This window comes from Protopterus annectens, chromosome 10.part0 (genome assembly GCF_019279795.1).
Source record: "Protopterus annectens isolate FY-2018-M chromosome 10.part0, PAN1.0, whole genome shotgun sequence".
Taxonomy (NCBI): domain Eukaryota; kingdom Metazoa; phylum Chordata; order Ceratodontiformes; family Protopteridae; genus Protopterus; species Protopterus annectens.
Window position 1 is genome coordinate 1,256,831,615 of NC_056744.1, and position 17,170 is coordinate 1,256,848,784.

A 17,170-nucleotide genomic window follows, 5' to 3' on the forward strand; every position below is an offset into this window, starting at 1 on the left:
ATTTCCAGAGTTGATGTTTTGTCAAGATATATCCATTCAGTGACAAAATATATCAAAATGAATACAACAGAACTGCTAATGTTTTGAAAAGTGTTATTTTCCAAATTTGTATCTTAATTACATAATTCTAGCAATAACTGCAGTTCTGCTTGAGTGTCGTTTATTTATATTTTATTTTCCACACATATTAAAATCATCTTCACAGACAGTAACTGATAGTTTCACAATGAAAAGACATATAGATAATGTAAACATTTCCTAATCTATTTTTTCTTTATTTCATTAATTCCTGCAGGGATGTGATTCGAGGCTACAAGTATAACTACCAGGTCCGAGTTATTTCTGGAACAGCTGTGAGTGATCCCTCTCCCATACTGACTCATACCTTTGGAGACCCATATTGTGGAGATTATCAAATACAAGAGTAAGGAATGTTTTTATTTTTAAGTGGTACTAAGCAGGACTGAAGCAGAATTTGAAAGTGGTTGTTAAAAATTCTCATTGTTAGATTTACCTTTTCATGTGTTTAATTTTGCTGCTGGTCAAAGACAACATGTGCATCCACTCACAGAAACAGAAAATTGGCTGCATGGCTGATTAACATACTGAAGAAACAGAAGATCAGTACTTGCTTTTTTATGCATCTTCTCAATGCAATTTAAAAAATCTGTCTGTGAAATTACGAAGAAGTTGGAAAATAGTTATCTTCCATCAGAAGATCTTTTCCCCTTTAACTGCTCACCCTTAGAGTCTTGCTTTTACTCTGTCTGCCTCTCTAGTTTTATATAGCATGGAGTATCTACTCATGTACCCTTTTTTCTTTTGCTGTGTATAACACCCAGCTGTCCCTTCTTCTGTCCCTATTCCAATTTCTGTTAGTGTATTCTTAACTAGGCAATTCTCTGTTAGTCTCTACACTAACATTTTTACTACTTTAACTGATGGAGGTTTTTGGTGGCATCCATACCACACTTTCTGCCACCACCTATACTAGCATCCATCATTATTTTAAGGGGAGTCCTTTGAAAAGACTCAGTAGTGGATTTATCTAACCTGAACACCTGCAGTTTAATCTTGACTTCATTTATGTATTCTAGGCCTACATTTTTCTCTTTGCTGGGCTATGTACTTCTGGTAGTATATCTGAATGAAATTTTTACCTCCTTAGTTTCCATACCTCTTTAAAATGTAGAAAATCCTGGTAAAAATTAAATTGTGAGACAAACAGGGCACCATGGCTAGAGGATGGGAAAGTTTATCCAACAGAGTATGCATTTCTGCTTCTGTTACAGGTTATTCCCTCTTGTTTTCGTGCACATACATTTCAAGTTTTTCAATTTTTTACTTACTAGTTGTTTTACATTTGCAAATATATTGTGCTTTCACCAGTGCAGTCATTCTTCCTAAGTGCAATAAGCGTTGTCGCCTCATAGCAAGACGTTGTCCCGTTCGATTGTCAGCTAGAGCGTCTTCTGTGTGGAGGCATACGTGAATGGGGCATGCCTTCGTTGAAGGTTGTGCGTCAGGGCTGGTAACCCAGTATGTAAAAATCCACTACCAATCATTAGCGGACCGGAGTTCTGCTGTGGCGACCCCTAACCGGGAAAAGCCGAAAGACACAAACAAACAAATAATAGTATGTTTCATAAGTTTGATTTTAGCTCAAAGACAGACTGTAGATTCTATACTTCTAAGGGTTAACCATTCAGCATTGACTCATTCAAGTGGTATACTATCTGGCAGACTTTGTTTAACTTAGTGCTGGCTAGTATTGTCATTAAAAGTGCAATATCTGCCTGTATTTTCATTTTTAAAACATTTATAACAAATTGGTTCACATGATGGCACACAATCATTTGTAAGTAAAGGTTTCTTGCTTTCTCTTTGTGCATGCAAATCTGATTTTGCATCTATAACATCATTTAGTAACAAATGGTCTCCTGCATTAACTAGTCAATCAGAAGATGAATGATCACCCTGGGCCACCCTGTTTCATAAATTACTAGGGAGCACCTTCTTAAATTTATCTGCAGCAAATGTTTTCAAAATTGTATTTACAGATTTTATATTATGTTATAGTAATAGTTTCAAAACATATAGCAAATTTTCCATTTGAGTTCTAACTGGTTTGTCCACAAAAATTCTATTTATGAAATATACAGGATCATACTTCAGGTGAACTCAAAGTCCTTGCTAAAAATCTCTTTCTTTGATTTTTGTGATAATGTATGCCAGAGTCTTACAAATCGATATAGGTTTTAAGGACCTCTCCATTTAGGTGAAATTTTTGCCTCTACATGCATACATTTCAAAAACAACTAGATAAGCTTTATCTCATGCTCCAGTCTAAGATCTTTGTGGATTGTTCTGGAACAGTGGACTCCCTGGGAATTAGTCAGATGGTTAACCAGGGAGGAAAGCTGCTGCTGTAAGTCTAGCAGTAGTTAAACCATGATAGCAAATCAGTCCCACAGACTGAGCAAAAGGTTAGTTCTTTCTTGAATGCTGATCAGGCATTTTTTCTGAGACTGCACGATTCTCCTGAATGACAGCAGTAGATTTTTTAGCGCCTCAAACTTTGCCTTCATTATTTACTAGAAGTCAACATTCACAGTTTGTATGTGCATAGTCATATGTAACAAGCTGCTAATACAACACGGGATTTTTAGTAATCTGATACTCTTCAGACTGCTTCTAGTAAGGAACATAATTCAAAGAATCAGGCAGTTCAAAGAATGTACATAGTTCAGAAAAAGAAAGATGAAACTGTAGTTTTTGTTCTCTGAAAACGCCACTGTAGTAATTTTGTTGGTGTACGACAAACAAGGCAGTCACTGTAGTCATCCTCATGACTTACATTCATCTTTATTAGTAAGTAAATGAAGTTCAGAAAAGAAATGCAGTTCTAATCAAACAATTCAGAATGTAGTGTTCCTTTCTAAAAGTAGATGACAAAATAAAACAGCACTTGGAGACCATTCAAGGCAGTACAGTAGCTGTCTTCTCAAGTCTTTCTTCAAGAAACAACAAAACAGCATCATCTTCAATTTATGCAGTGGAAAGACCAGCTGACTTCCTCTTGCAAGAACCAGAGTTCCTTTCCTTGCAGTGATATCCTCTACATTACCTTCCTTCTGCCTTCTGGACTATATTTTGGAGCTTTTCTCCCCGACACTCTGCTGAAAATAGGCTTCTATCCCATTGGACTTTTCCCATAATCAAATTTTAATACATAAATGAATATATAACTGCTTCTATAGTGACCTCTTCACTCTCCTCAGACCTAGAAATTAGAAATGTTATGTACACCATAACACTTGCTTTAATTATCTTTTTGTGTAGCTACCTCTTATTATTCTAGCATTTTTATGGTTTTGGGTTAATATTCTTAAAGGGATAATCTATCACTATGATAATTGACCCTTCTAAGCTTGCACATTTAAACAGATCATCTGCCACTATGCTACAACATACGTTGGCTTCATGAAAGCTGGCCATTGGAAGAAAATGAAATACTACCTTTGACCATTAATGACATGTATAGGTGCTAGCCCCAAATGTGTAGCAGAATGCTAGTAGTGCACATATGTTCTGAAATTGCTGGCCTTGAAAAAGTTCCTCTTAAACCCAAGGCATTTAAATAAGAAATGAGTATGTTTAAAAGTAATCTGCACTAATATTCATGCTGAAGAAAATGTCAAATTTAAACTTTTTAGACCCAAACCTCCCTCTTATGCTAAATCTGATAAATTAAGTAGGATACTTGGTCCAGAAAGGATTGCACACTTTAACATACTTGGTCAAATACTGTTGTTAGATACCATTGACAGTGAAGCATTTTATGCTGCAACTATTGAACATTGGACTAACAGAGATGTAGTTTGGCCATAAATGCATGATCATGCCTTCATATGCCTTAAAACCATTCATATTGTTCCAGAAGATGAGCCTTAAGTGTTAGGGATTGTTGTTTTTTGGAGGGATCAAGAGTCATAGTTCCTGCATGAGGCTGTTCTATAATGCTATTAATTTCATTCTGGAATTTCCAGATGAAATGGCTTAGATCCCACTCCTTCTCCACTGTCAACTTCATCATCCCATACACTATAATAAAAATCACAGAACAGATCTTCTGCATCGTACGCCCAAGTCTTCTCCAACTCATTTTCTTGTGAATCCTTCCATTAAGTTTATAGTTCATCAGGTATTTGTTTAGGTAAAAGAAGGCAAATGTTTACAACAACTTACCAAATGAAGAATAAAACATTTAAATTTACTAAACTTCACATTATATTATGAGGCACAATGACAGCACAAATAATAAGTAACAGTTTTGAAATACCTAAGCATAAGCTTCATCATCAGTTTTATAGCAGTATAAAGCCTGCTTTTATGAAGTCAGTGCTAACTCTTTATATACAAATATTAGCTTCATTCATACATATATAATTTTTTAATCAAAGATAATTCTTTTGCAAGCCACTATTGTTTTATTTAACCCATTTATGAGGTAAGTTAAAGGAGAAGCTGTGCCTGCTTTTATGGGGCTCATATTAAAATCATTAAACTGTTTTGCTTGCTAACATCTGTCTATCTCTTGGTCTATAAAACAAAGAAATGCACTAAACTCTGTTTAAGTATAGTTTAAATGTTTGCTTTTGTTCTAATGAAATGTCATTTTTTTTATTTGGAGAGACAAAAACGTATTTTTTATGACTTGTGGGTGAGCAGTAAATCCATTAGTACTGTGTCGGAGAATGCTTTATAGGCCATCATTATCATCTGTTAATAGTCTATAACAGAGTATAGCGATAGCGTTTTGATGTGGTGCACGTAGATCATGTCATTTAGTCCTGTATTTTCCTTGTGATGGAGTGCTGTGGGCACTTTAGTTGTTGCATATATCTTGATGGGTATCTACCAAAGGGGGACCAATGAGGGCTGCTTACAGTCAGATAATGACATCTCTGAACCAAGATGCTATCCCTAAATGGAATTTTATTCTGTGATAATAACTGATCCTCATAATACTGACAGTAGAGCTCTAAATAAATGGAATTACAGTTATATGACAAAGCTGAATGTGCTTGTAAGATCAAATGACAGAATAATGAAATGATATAAAAAAACTTTGTTGGTTCAGATGATGGATCTTTCATAATTATCCCAAAGATATTTAATAAAGTACTTGTTTGTTTAGTAATTTGTTTACTATTTGTTAATTGGGTGGGTGGACTGGCTTCTTGACCCTTTTCAGATATTACCTATACAGAACAATGAAGTCTAAATAGTTTATATTTACAGAATAATATATAAGTTATAACAAACATGTAGAAATCAATACTACACAATACTCTATGTGATAGTATATATGCTGCAATTAACACATGCTAAAATTTAAAATCCTCTCTCTTGATAACACAACCATAGAAGTAACTTCTCATAACAAATTATTAGGGATGACAGTGGATGATAATCTTAAATTCAACCTGCATATACAAAATTGCACAAGAAAAACTCATAAAAAGTAAGGATGCTTTACAGAGCCAAAAACTTGCTCACCAACGTAACTAAAACTGCACTTGCCACTACTTATCTCTTCCCCACACTTCTTAATGGTGCAACCATCTTTCCTAACCTTCAGGCATCACACAAATCAAAACTCAAACAATGCTGTAAGAGAGTTGCTAAGTTTGCAGCAGCTACCCCTTTCACAACTCACCAAAATATAGCACTAAAAATTCTAAATTGGTTTGAACTACCCCAGCAACTATTATATACACAGCTTCTTACCACCTATAAAATTATCCAACATACAGCTGTTTATTTATCACTAAATGACATTCTACACAACTATGTTCCCAGTCAGTCATCATTATCCAATGACCAAAAACTCCTGTCTGTCCACAAACCTATCAAGTCTGCTGGGCATTTTCTATACTAGTACCATGTTGCTAAGGCCTGGAACTCCTTACCTGTGTCCATCAGGTCAATAACCTCCCTCCTTTCCTTCAACACCATCCTGAAAGACTTCCATCCAAAAGCTGGCTCTGTTCTTAAACAGCACCAGGATACACTACATCCCTAAATGTGAACAGATACTTGTTCATACCTTACATCTCCTTACTCTCCCTTCTTCACTTACTGCCTTACTTCTATCAATTTTCTCCCCTTGCTTTCTCTCTAAATAAACCATAAGCATACTTTTCTCTCATTTTATATTGCAATTCCTGTTTGTGTTATATTAACTTACATTCAGTTTCTCTCTTTAGCTAAAATTTCTCTAAATATTAAATCGTTGTCAAATCATTTGTATATTTTAGCCAATGTTTTTAATGTGTAACTTGATATAATTATTTAAGCTATAGATTTTTTATATTATTTTTTTAAGGATTGTAAAATTATTGTTCTGAAAATGTTTTGTAATACTTTGGAGCTTTTCTCCCTGAGCCTCCACAAAATAAGCTTCTACCCAGTCGGATTTTCCAGGTAATCAATAAATAAGTAATAATCCATGCATTCTGTTAAACATAAATAGCACTGTGTTACATTTATCACACAAAAGTTCTGCACTGTCAAAAATGGGATATTGATATGACATCTGGATAAAAGCAGGCCCATTTCCACATAGGGCCCAGTCATGGCAAAGCTGTATTTTGTAAAATGTATAACTGTAGTCAAGCAAGGCAACCAGTCTTACCAGCCTGAGATATGACAAGCAGTGAGGGGTACACAGTACTTGTCAACTTGTGTATCTTAGGCTGAAGTATAGGTCTGTAAAAACTGCCAAGAGCAGCCATGGCTTTGAATGTGCTCAAAATTATTGAGTTAAACCAGACCTTGGCTTTGCTTTGGCTTGGCTGCAGCTGAAAGTTTAAAGTCTGCCTACCTTTACTTCATATCAGCTTGTGTATTTCAGCTCAAATTTCTTCTCTGGTAGACTGCTTTATCTAACTCTCCTGAAAAAGCAGAGAGAAAGCACAACAGCTAAACATTAGGGAGGTGATGGCGAGGACAGAAATGTGGATAGGAATGTTTCACTTGGAATGCATATGCACAGACTGAGACAGTTAAAACAGTCCAGCTTCCTTGTTCTTAAACCTTTTATAATATGATACTTGCCTTTTTCCATGAACATAGAGTGGTGCTTTCACAAAACACTAAAGCTGTCCACCCTTAAAGTAAAATACAACTTGGTTATGCTAGATTTTTTTTTTACATTTTAATAGCACTGCAGTATTACATACAACTTGAAAGGATTTAACTGCCCATTATGACTGCATTACTTTTCTACAACAGAATGGATAAGTAGTAATTGGAAATCTGCAAGAGCAACAGTAATCCATTTAGCAGCCATTATGGACTAACAGCATGATACCTGTTAGGTAATATTTCAGTATTTTGCCCTTGGGTTACAGAATGCCAGAATTTTCTGCTCTATTGGCAACATAAGTATACAGCATGCGTAGAGCTGTTACATGGTTTGTTGTTTAGTGACTCAGTTTGCAAATAAAGTATTATCGTGTCCAAGAATTGGATTCACTGCAAGATATAGCATGTGCTCTGTGCTGGTATTCAGCTGTCCTGTAAGCCAACTGGTCCAGGTCCATCAAGCAAAATGTCTTCATTTAAAAGTCAGCAGAATGGCTTCTAAGCAGTATCTCTTACTGTATTTGCCTTGCTAACCTTATCCTTTCCATGTGTAAGGCTGTACAATTACCCATAGGCTACTACTTAGTGCAACAAAGGTTAACCATGGCACAAGTACAAACACAAAATGCGCACAATGCATCACTGTTACATAGTAGACAAAGAAAAACAGAAAAGAAAATAATTATATTCTGTACAGTACTGGCAGAGAAATGAAGTGGCATGGATGCTCACCTCTCAGTTAGTTATAACACTCAATAAGCAGTAAAAGTAGTCCAATTTCTCCAGTGAAAAACAGGAAAACCACCACTTCTGCTTTCAGAACAAGAGGGCAAGGCTACTGTTACCTGTAAGTCTCCTTGTGGAAATGACAGTTGAATACCAGCCTCCGTGTATTGTACTCCCCCCTTCCCCTCAAACCAAGCATGCACAGGAGTTGATGGCTATATAGAAAAACCTGGAAGCACCCAGCTTGTTGGATGGCACCCTGGTGAGTGCAAATGACTGGTTGAATTGGCAAGGAGGAGCTCAAGACTGAGATGCAGTGGGTGAAAAAACCTGAAAATAAAAGGTTTGTGAAAGTAATATGAAATGACATGTGAATGTCAGAATTTATGAATGGGATGGTGCATTTTTATGTACACTACATAGAAATAAATGTATTTTCTGAAAAGTAGCTCCTATGTGCTCTGACTGCATATTTGATCTTCTTTTGATCTAAAATATTAAAATAAAATAAAGCTTAAAAGCTTCTCAGCTTCGCTTTCTGCGTGCTCCTCTAAAAAATGTTTCTGGCAGGTGCTTTCTCTGATACTGAGTCTAGCATATTTGAAATCCTTGAGGAAGTCACATATCCTCTTCCTTTCTCATTCTGGGTTTTCTATTTCTGTTATTTTGCACTCTTCTGCAGTTCCTCTGCTGTTAACACCATCCAGTTAATAATCACATATCAAAGGAGAATGGGAGATAATTTTTTTTAACTGACATTGCATGAAATACTTCTTGAAGTGCTTACACAGCTTCAGTCAGAGCTGCTTAATATATTTGGCCCTCCCTGCTTTTTTTTTTTTTTTAGGAATTATTTAACCATAATAACAGATATAAAAAAAATTGCTGTTCTATGAAAATTATTTTGTTATCCTTTATCTCCTCACTTTCTAATATCACTTATTAAAGGAAAGAGTCTTCATTAGTCACTGAATCTCTTCTGAAGCACATTGTACATATACACTGTACTTATCCTAATGGCATACGTCATCTGAACCTATAGCTAAATTTCATTACCGCTCTATAATCTGTTATGTACGTATGTTTAATGTTTCAAAGGCGTTTCTCTAACTATACTACATACTAGTGACATATCTGAATTTATTCATTTTTCAGTTACAGAATGAAAATATTTGCACATAAGTTCTATTTCAATTGCCATTACACTATTTAAGGCAAAAACCAGACAGATAATGCATCTAAGCACAGATATTATTTGTCATAAACACTGCATAGCACTAATGAGTTAGCATTACTTGCAGTACTAAAATTATTAATGTATCACCATATAAATTATTAAAGGGAACATTTTGTCCTAATCAAACAGAAACCACTGACTCCTCTAGTATACAAAACAAAGATGCTTAGCATCCCCCCTACAATGGTACAATTTGCTTACCATTACTGTTTCATTATGTATCAAGGGGTCTACTTCATAACATTGAAATTTCATAACATTGAGACCAAAACATCTAAATCCCAAAACACAGAAAACCTAAAACATTGAAAACTCAGAACATTGAAAGTGTGCTTCATAACATTAAAAAACTACAATGCACGTGTAAATAACATCACCTCCACCTACAACAACACCTAACTAACAAACACACTTTCTACTACTTTTCTGCAGGGGCCCCCCTGCTCCCTCCACACCCCCTGTAAATTAAATATATGAACTCCAAGATTGCACTACAGTGGAAAAAAAGTTAATTTCCTAACCTTAGTGAAATTAAATATACAAACTCCAAGATCTCACTACAGTGGAAAAAAGTTTTTTTCCACTGTAGTGCGATCTTGGAGTTCATATATTTAATTTAGAACCAAAAACTGTAGTTTCCTGCACTAAAGTCTCTCCACCAATAAAGCATGAAGCAAATCCAAAAAATGGTAGTAGGAGACACCAAGGCGAGTAAAAATGTAGAAACGTTTATTTAAAATAAATGAAAGTGCACAATGATCGCTTTCAGGCAAACATGCCCTTCCTCAGATGTTTAATTTACAGGGGGTGTGGGGGGAGCAGGGGGGCTTGCCCCCCTGCAGAAACATAGTAGAAAGTGTGTTTGTTAGTTAGGTGGTGTTGTACCGGGGGAGGTGATATTATTTACATGTGCACTGTAGTTTTCAATGTTATGAAGCACACTTTCAATGTTCTGAGTTTTCAATGTTTTGGGTTTTCAGTATTTTGAATTTTCGATGTTATGGTCTCAATGTTATGAAATTCAGCGTTATGAAATTTCAGTGTTATGAAATATACCCGTATCAAGCACATCTGTTATCAAGCCTCCACATCCCTCTTCAGACCTAAAAAAAAGCCATTTTTACTTTTCTGAAGCACCCACATCTTGACTTACTGATCATTTTTACCAGTGGCTCTACTGATGGTATGCCTGAAGCAGATGGCTTCTCTCATCCATGGTTTATTAAATCATACCTATTCCACACCTGCCATTTTCCAATGGCATAAACCAGACCTATGGAGAGGTTTCAGGTCATGCCCTTACCTGTACGTTGCATCAAGATGAGCATTATTAATAATTAGCCTGTCTTTCTGCTCACGAACTGTTCATGGAACCAGAAACCACTGTCTCCACTTATTCCAAAGAACACATCTTTTAAACATTTTATTAAGTAAACAATAATTAACAAATGCCAAAAGATCAGAAGCAATTCTATAGCAATGAACAACAAAAGATGGAGAACTTGAATGAATGCATATCGATTAATATTTTCAGCATTCACAATTAAATAACCATTGATTAACTCTGCACAATTAATGAAAAAAAAGAAGGAAAGAAAAGGTATAACAGAGGAAACAAGAATGGAGAGAAAAGAAAGAAAAGAGAATACAACCGAACATATATCAGTAAGATAATGTTATACATCCCTGTGAGCTGAATAAAAAAACATGCATCAAAGAATCAAACTTAGTAAGTACTACTTGTCTTATGAGACTCAGGAGATATCAAATTTGAAAAGCTACTAAAAGGTGTAGCTTGAGTATCGGAACTCATATTAATAGAGATATGGAAATATCTGGAGGTTTTCCTAGTAAAAAAAATCACTTTATTTAAAATACAGGAGAAGAGACCATCTTTGGATAGAATGATATGAGACTTCCATGCAGAATCAATATAGGCCCTCTTCACTGCTAATACTTAGAGTAATCAATGGCAGTTTTCAAATTTAAGTGCACTAAAGATTTATTACAAACCCAGCCCACAAAAGGGTCTTGGAATTATCCAGTTGTCTACTCAAGAAATGACTCAGCCATAAAATAGTATCCTTAAGGAAGTCATTTACCCCTGGTAATTATCAAACTGACAACACACACCCTAAGAGTTAGCCAAGTAGTCAGGGAGTTGGGGATACACATGGACAGTAATCTAGTGTTTGACCATCATGTGTCTATAGTAGTGAGAAAATCATTATATGTTGTGCAACCTATAAACAAAGGTATAGCATGTAGGTCCAAGAAATTGTTCCACTGTACACTGCATTTATCAGAACTGTCACTGAGTACATGCCCACTTTGGTATGTAACTAACCAGGCATATCCAACAACTGGAACATCCACAGAGGTTCCTCAATAAAAGAATTCAGGGCATAAGTAATATGTCCTATGCAGACCACCTCAAGGTCCTATCCCTGTATTTTGCCTCCTATAGGCTCTTAAGGGGAGATCTATGCTAGGCATACAAGGCATTGTCAGACCCCACTCTGATGAACTTCCTGCATATCTGCAAAACAAACAGCACCACAGTTACACATTCTAAAGACTTAATCCTTGTCTGTGATATAAGTAAAACCTGCTGGAGAGAAAGGTATGCATCCCAGAAACTACACTTCCTCTGCAACACGCTCATCTGAAGCAGTGCTCCTCCCTAACCCAATTCAAGTGTAGTGGACAATTGGATGAGGAACAGGAAATTCATCCCTGGTTTGGTACCCATGTCTCTAATGGACACAGGCAGCCTTCAGATGATTCATTTCCCAGGCCCCTGCTTGTAAATGTTTCACCTGCCAAGCCCCTGCTTACACTTATCAAGATTAACAGAACTTATCAGTGATTTGGGATATATGGCTATGCTTAAAAATGCCATTCTGTTTGTTAACCTAGTAAACACCTAGGAACCCATTTCATAAGCATATTCCTCAGGTTATAAACTGAAGGGCAGTCCCAAAATGTATGTATAACATTCAGACTGATCTGGTTGCATGCATGGCAGAGAATATTACATGTCTGACCCTCACATTCAGTAGTAGCTGGTGTCCAGTATCCCATTACCTATAAAAAATAACTTTTTCTCAAAAGCATAAGGCAAAGCTGTAAGATGTCTGATCTCCACTGCAGTGTCTTGACTGATGCCTCAGGAGGGTTTGGTTCTATGGAGGAGAGCCAATGAAATTTAGAATCCAAAGTAGCCTTCTTAGAGAATATGAGTAATAAACTGTATATGCACAATGATTTATAGGGATTTTTAATTGACCTAAAGTAGTGACTACTTTAATAAGAGGGTGTGAGAAGCTTAACATATGACAGTTAAAGAGAGAGCTAGAAATCATATATCAAGGCCTCAAATATTTCAAAATATCTGAATTGGGCAAATGCTATGTTGTTCTTACTATTTCCAAAATTAAGTAAAGTGCACACCCATCAACTTTCATAGTGAGATCTTATAGCCACCTAATAACTTATTATCCTGGGATTTCTCAAAGAATGGCGAGCCATCAAAAATAAAGTGGATGTTATACCCTAAAGGGATGGCTGATCCTAGAATCTTGTACTAGTGTGTATGTCTAGCAAGTTCCTTAAGAGCCATGTGAATCAATATGATACAGTGCCAAGCCTTTAAGTGTTTAGGAAGGGATCTTGGATACCAAATTAAATGCCAGGGCTTTGATTTAGGCCCAATAGTGTACAATATCATGCTTTAACATGAATAGCTGGGATATCAATTTGGGAATAGAAGAAAGCTTTAGCTTATGCACCCCAGTTAGGAATCTCCAATCCTGATATGTAAAAGAGTGTTAACAGAAGGACATAGTCTTACTCTGCCTCATTCCAAATAAAAGTGCCCTGTAACTAATTCAGTCTCTTTAGGCTTGGGTGAGATGGTACAGTAGGAATGTGACGAAATACATGAAATGGTAAGGATGCATCATGTTAACTGCTGCAGTGTGACCCACTAATGAGGACTGTAATAGGTAACATGAATTAAGACCATATTCAAAATATCCATCAGGTTAATTTTAGTCATTTGCTATATGATAGTGTACAGTTTAAAACCCAAGCAGTGCAGACAAACTTTACACCATCTAAAGGGTACAATGGTATCACCATCCATTAAAAATCTAGCTGCATACTTTTCAGGAAAACTTTCAGTTTTTTCCAAGTTTATCCTCAAGCCTGATAAAGCTCCAAAGAACTCTGATAGCTGGTATAGTTTTGGTATATCATTCAGTGGGGCAGCCAAAAGAATTATACATTTACCCACAAACATTAAAGCCGTTGTCATAATGCCATAGAAAGATAACCCTGTGTGTGTAGGTGTATTGTAAGGAGCCTATTTACTGCATCCACAGCAAGCAGGAATAAAGTCAGAGAGAGAGGACAGCACTGCTGACACCATTTTTTTAAGAAAAAAGAAGATAATATATAATTGTTTAGAACTCTGACCTGAACAGTGTCAATAAAATCCTGTGGCAAGCCTATGTTTTGCATAACTAACCAAATACATGGCCATTTTATAGAATTAAAGTCCTTGTCAAAATTGACAAAGAGGGCCAGAAACAGGTTCTGGGGCATGTTTAAGACCTGAAAATATAGTTAAAATGTATGAAGTTGGTCAGTACTGCTTCTTTCCTTCGCAAACCCAACTTAAGTATCCAAAATGAATGCTGGTAGAATAGTCTGAAGTCATAAGGCAAGGATTTTGGCATGTAGATCAATATCTGGATTAAGAAGAGATATGGATGTACACTTACTCAGGTGAGTGTTATCCTTACCTGATTTTGGAAGGAGTGTTCTAGTAAACAGGGGAGAGGAATAACTGACAGGTTGGGAGAAATGAAACAAATTATATAGTTTGAGAAAAGATGGAAGTAACAAACTCTGGAAGGATTCGTAAAGCTCCATATTGAATCAGTTCAGTCCCCAAGCTTTCTCTATATGGAAAGACAATAATACTTTCCTAATTTCTTGTGTAGAAATGGGATTAGAGAGCAATTCTTGGTGGGCAGATGACAGAACTGGGATATTAAATTTCTCACAGAAAATACTGAACATTTTAGCTTCAAGCTTAGTATCTTCCTTACACAGAGTCATATAAATCTCATAGAATGTTGTACTGATTCTTTAACTCCAGTTTTAGGGGCTCTGGAACCAGAGTTTGAGATCTGTAGGTGAGATCTTGATAGTCAGCAGTCACTGAGGGGAAAAAGAACATAGAAAACAATGTTGCCTGCGACTGTCCCTAGAACTTTAACGATGTTGTCATTTTTGTAGAACTTTACCATTTATTTTGTAATTACAACCGAACTCCTTTTTGCAAAATGTCATGATATGACATTTAATAACATTAAATGGGAAGCCATTACTGCTGCACTATGTAAGAATTTCAGGTAACCATATTTGAAATCTTTTGTTTTCTTTTACTGAAGCAATTATGCTTTCCAGTTTGCAATCGTGAGCACATTTGGCAATGCATAACCCATTTCCCCTTTTATGTCTAAGAAGTGGTCCTAATTCACAACCTTGAGAAAAATCACCAGTAACTCTTTTGGAATGGACAGGTAAACACCCACCCCATTTGTATATTGCTGCTTATACAATATTTTAGTCATTCGACGATGTATGGATTAAGGTTTAAAGCATTTTGTTTGTTACTTAGCCCCTTATTCAGCATATTGTCAAATGCATTATCAAGATAAACAATATGCTCTGTTTGCCCTTCATGAAGTATTGTTGCTGTTAATACACTTGATGAGATCAGGAGAGGGAGTTAAGAAACTAGAGATAGTGAGCTTAGTGCAGGATTCCAAGTTATAGGAATATGCTACAGTGGGTTGTCGGCTCAGGAAGTACATTACTGGAATGAAAATCTTGAAAGCCATTCAAGACATCAGGAGACAGTTAAAAAAGGTTGAGGCAGCAACAATGGATGGAGACATGCAAAATGTTAATTGTTTTTTAAAGTGTAGACTAGTTAGGCTAATTTCCCTTGCTTCTCACAAAATATGTAATTAAATATCACTTACAAAAGTGCTAAACCTTAAATTTGCATTGAATTTGAGCTTAATTTTTCAGTCTATCCAATGCTGCAAAACTAATAAAGTAGTTCTAAATCTACTCTTGGAAATAATGAAAGTCAGAACAGTGAGATGGAATAGAACAGCAAGATGGAAAGGAAAACACAGAAGTCAGGCTTCTTTATGTGAGGGAAGACTTTCACTGTGTGTATGCAGTTTTGAACAAGCAAATCAGTACTAGTCCATGTCTAACACCACTTTACTAACAAGTGACTGGCAAAAAGCCACTGCATTTACTTACTTAAGCCTTCCTAGTGCTCATGCTGTATGATGCAGCCTTACATCTTTTCCTTTCCAGCTTGCTGTTCTGACTTTCATTATTTCCAAGAGTCGCCATTATGAACATTTTTGACAGTGACATACATTTGAAGTAATGTGATTTGATTGAAACTTAGAAAAACATAAATCACATGCCCATCCCTTTATCTCCATTTTGTTAACATTACCTTCATGCCTGGGCCGTAATTTTCATAGATTTTCACTTTGGCAAGGTATACCTGAATTATATATTATACACATACTGCAGCAACAGCAAATAAGTGATTGAATGCAATAGGAAACATTACTATAAAATTCAAAAATTTTTTAATGGTAAAATATCATATTCAAAGCCATATCATATTCAGTAAGTATTGCATGCAGAAAGGGTAGTTTTATTTCTCCTACATTAAAATAACATGTTCAAACCTACAGCACTTCATTCAGAGATCATTAGTTATTTTAGTTGAGGTGCCACAGAGCTATATGACTGACTGCTTGAAAAAGCCAAGCTATCAAAAACAAAAATTTTAATTTCAAAACCTGTTCTAAAATCTAAAAGGAAAGAACTGAAGAAATAAATAAACATTTATGTTTAAGTGATGATTATGCCTAATTGTTGAACCTAAAATCAGAACTTTACTTCCTTGAATGGGTTTGACCTATCAGCAGCTCCAGCCCAGTACAAATGACCAATGAGAATATAACAAGTCAAGCCTTTGATGAAGATCAGAATTCAAAGGGCAGGAGTGAGTCTCAGTTTTCTGTCTGCAAATGCATCCGGCTGTCTGGCTGTCAGAGAAGAGAAAATATAGCACTAACTGCACCTGTCTTCTGCAATTAAAATAACAGAGCAATCACATATTTTATCACAGTTTAGCCATCAATCAAGCTGTAGCAATATTGCATCATCCCTTTTTTCCTCAAAGAAACCTATGTTTGCCATAAACTGCAGTATGATAGCATATAAATCATTTCTCTGTAGACAAAGTCAGATTTTCAAAGTGCCTCATGTTTGGGAGTATTTCTGCAGCTTTCAGAACAAAAAATATTATAAAGAAGATTATTATATATACTGATTATTTTGTATTTAATGGCTTTGTATTCTGTCACAATCTTAACTTTTATGATTTTGTTCACATTGCACTAATCCCTTTATTATCTTTAAGTTGCAAAACTGTAGACTGTATCACTGCATATCTTTAACATTTTTTGTTTAAGCACCTATGACTAATTTCTGTATAACTTGTTTTCTTAGCTGTTGTATGTTTAACTATTTTTGCCTTTATGAGCTGAGTTATGGTTGAAAGGGTTTTTTGGGCCACTCCACTTACCTCGTTACAAAATGTAATAAGTAAATTACTGACTATGCTGTCATAATTAGTTTGTTATATATTTTGATAAATAATGTCAAACAATTTAGAAATCCAGACATTCTGGCCCTGCCTTCCATGCAATAGTTGCATGGTACTTTAACCATGAACTCCAGCATATCCAGCACTATTACAATTTCTAGTCACATGCCATCCACTCCTGCAGCCTTGCCAAAGTGAAATGATTAAATTACTGCAGTGATCCCATCACAGAAAGGGAATTAATCCAGCTGGTTTCCTCCTAGCAATGTCTTTTCAAAGAAGGGCATATGTACTGAGTTTAGGGGTTCCAGAAAGTATTCCTTCCATCTTTT

At 35.8% G+C, this 17,170-nt stretch overlaps 1 protein-coding gene across 1 annotated transcript in view; it reads left to right on the forward strand.

The window, feature by feature from the left end:
• Positions 1-17,170, forward strand: part of PAPPA2 (pappalysin 2) — a 2,663,723-nt gene that overhangs the window by 1,198,102 nt on the left and 1,448,451 nt on the right. The window contains exon 8 of the mRNA XM_044085971.1: positions 296-424. Within this exon, the coding sequence (XP_043941906.1) occupies positions 296-424 (129 nt within the window). The remainder of the gene's footprint in view (positions 1-295; positions 425-17,170) is intronic.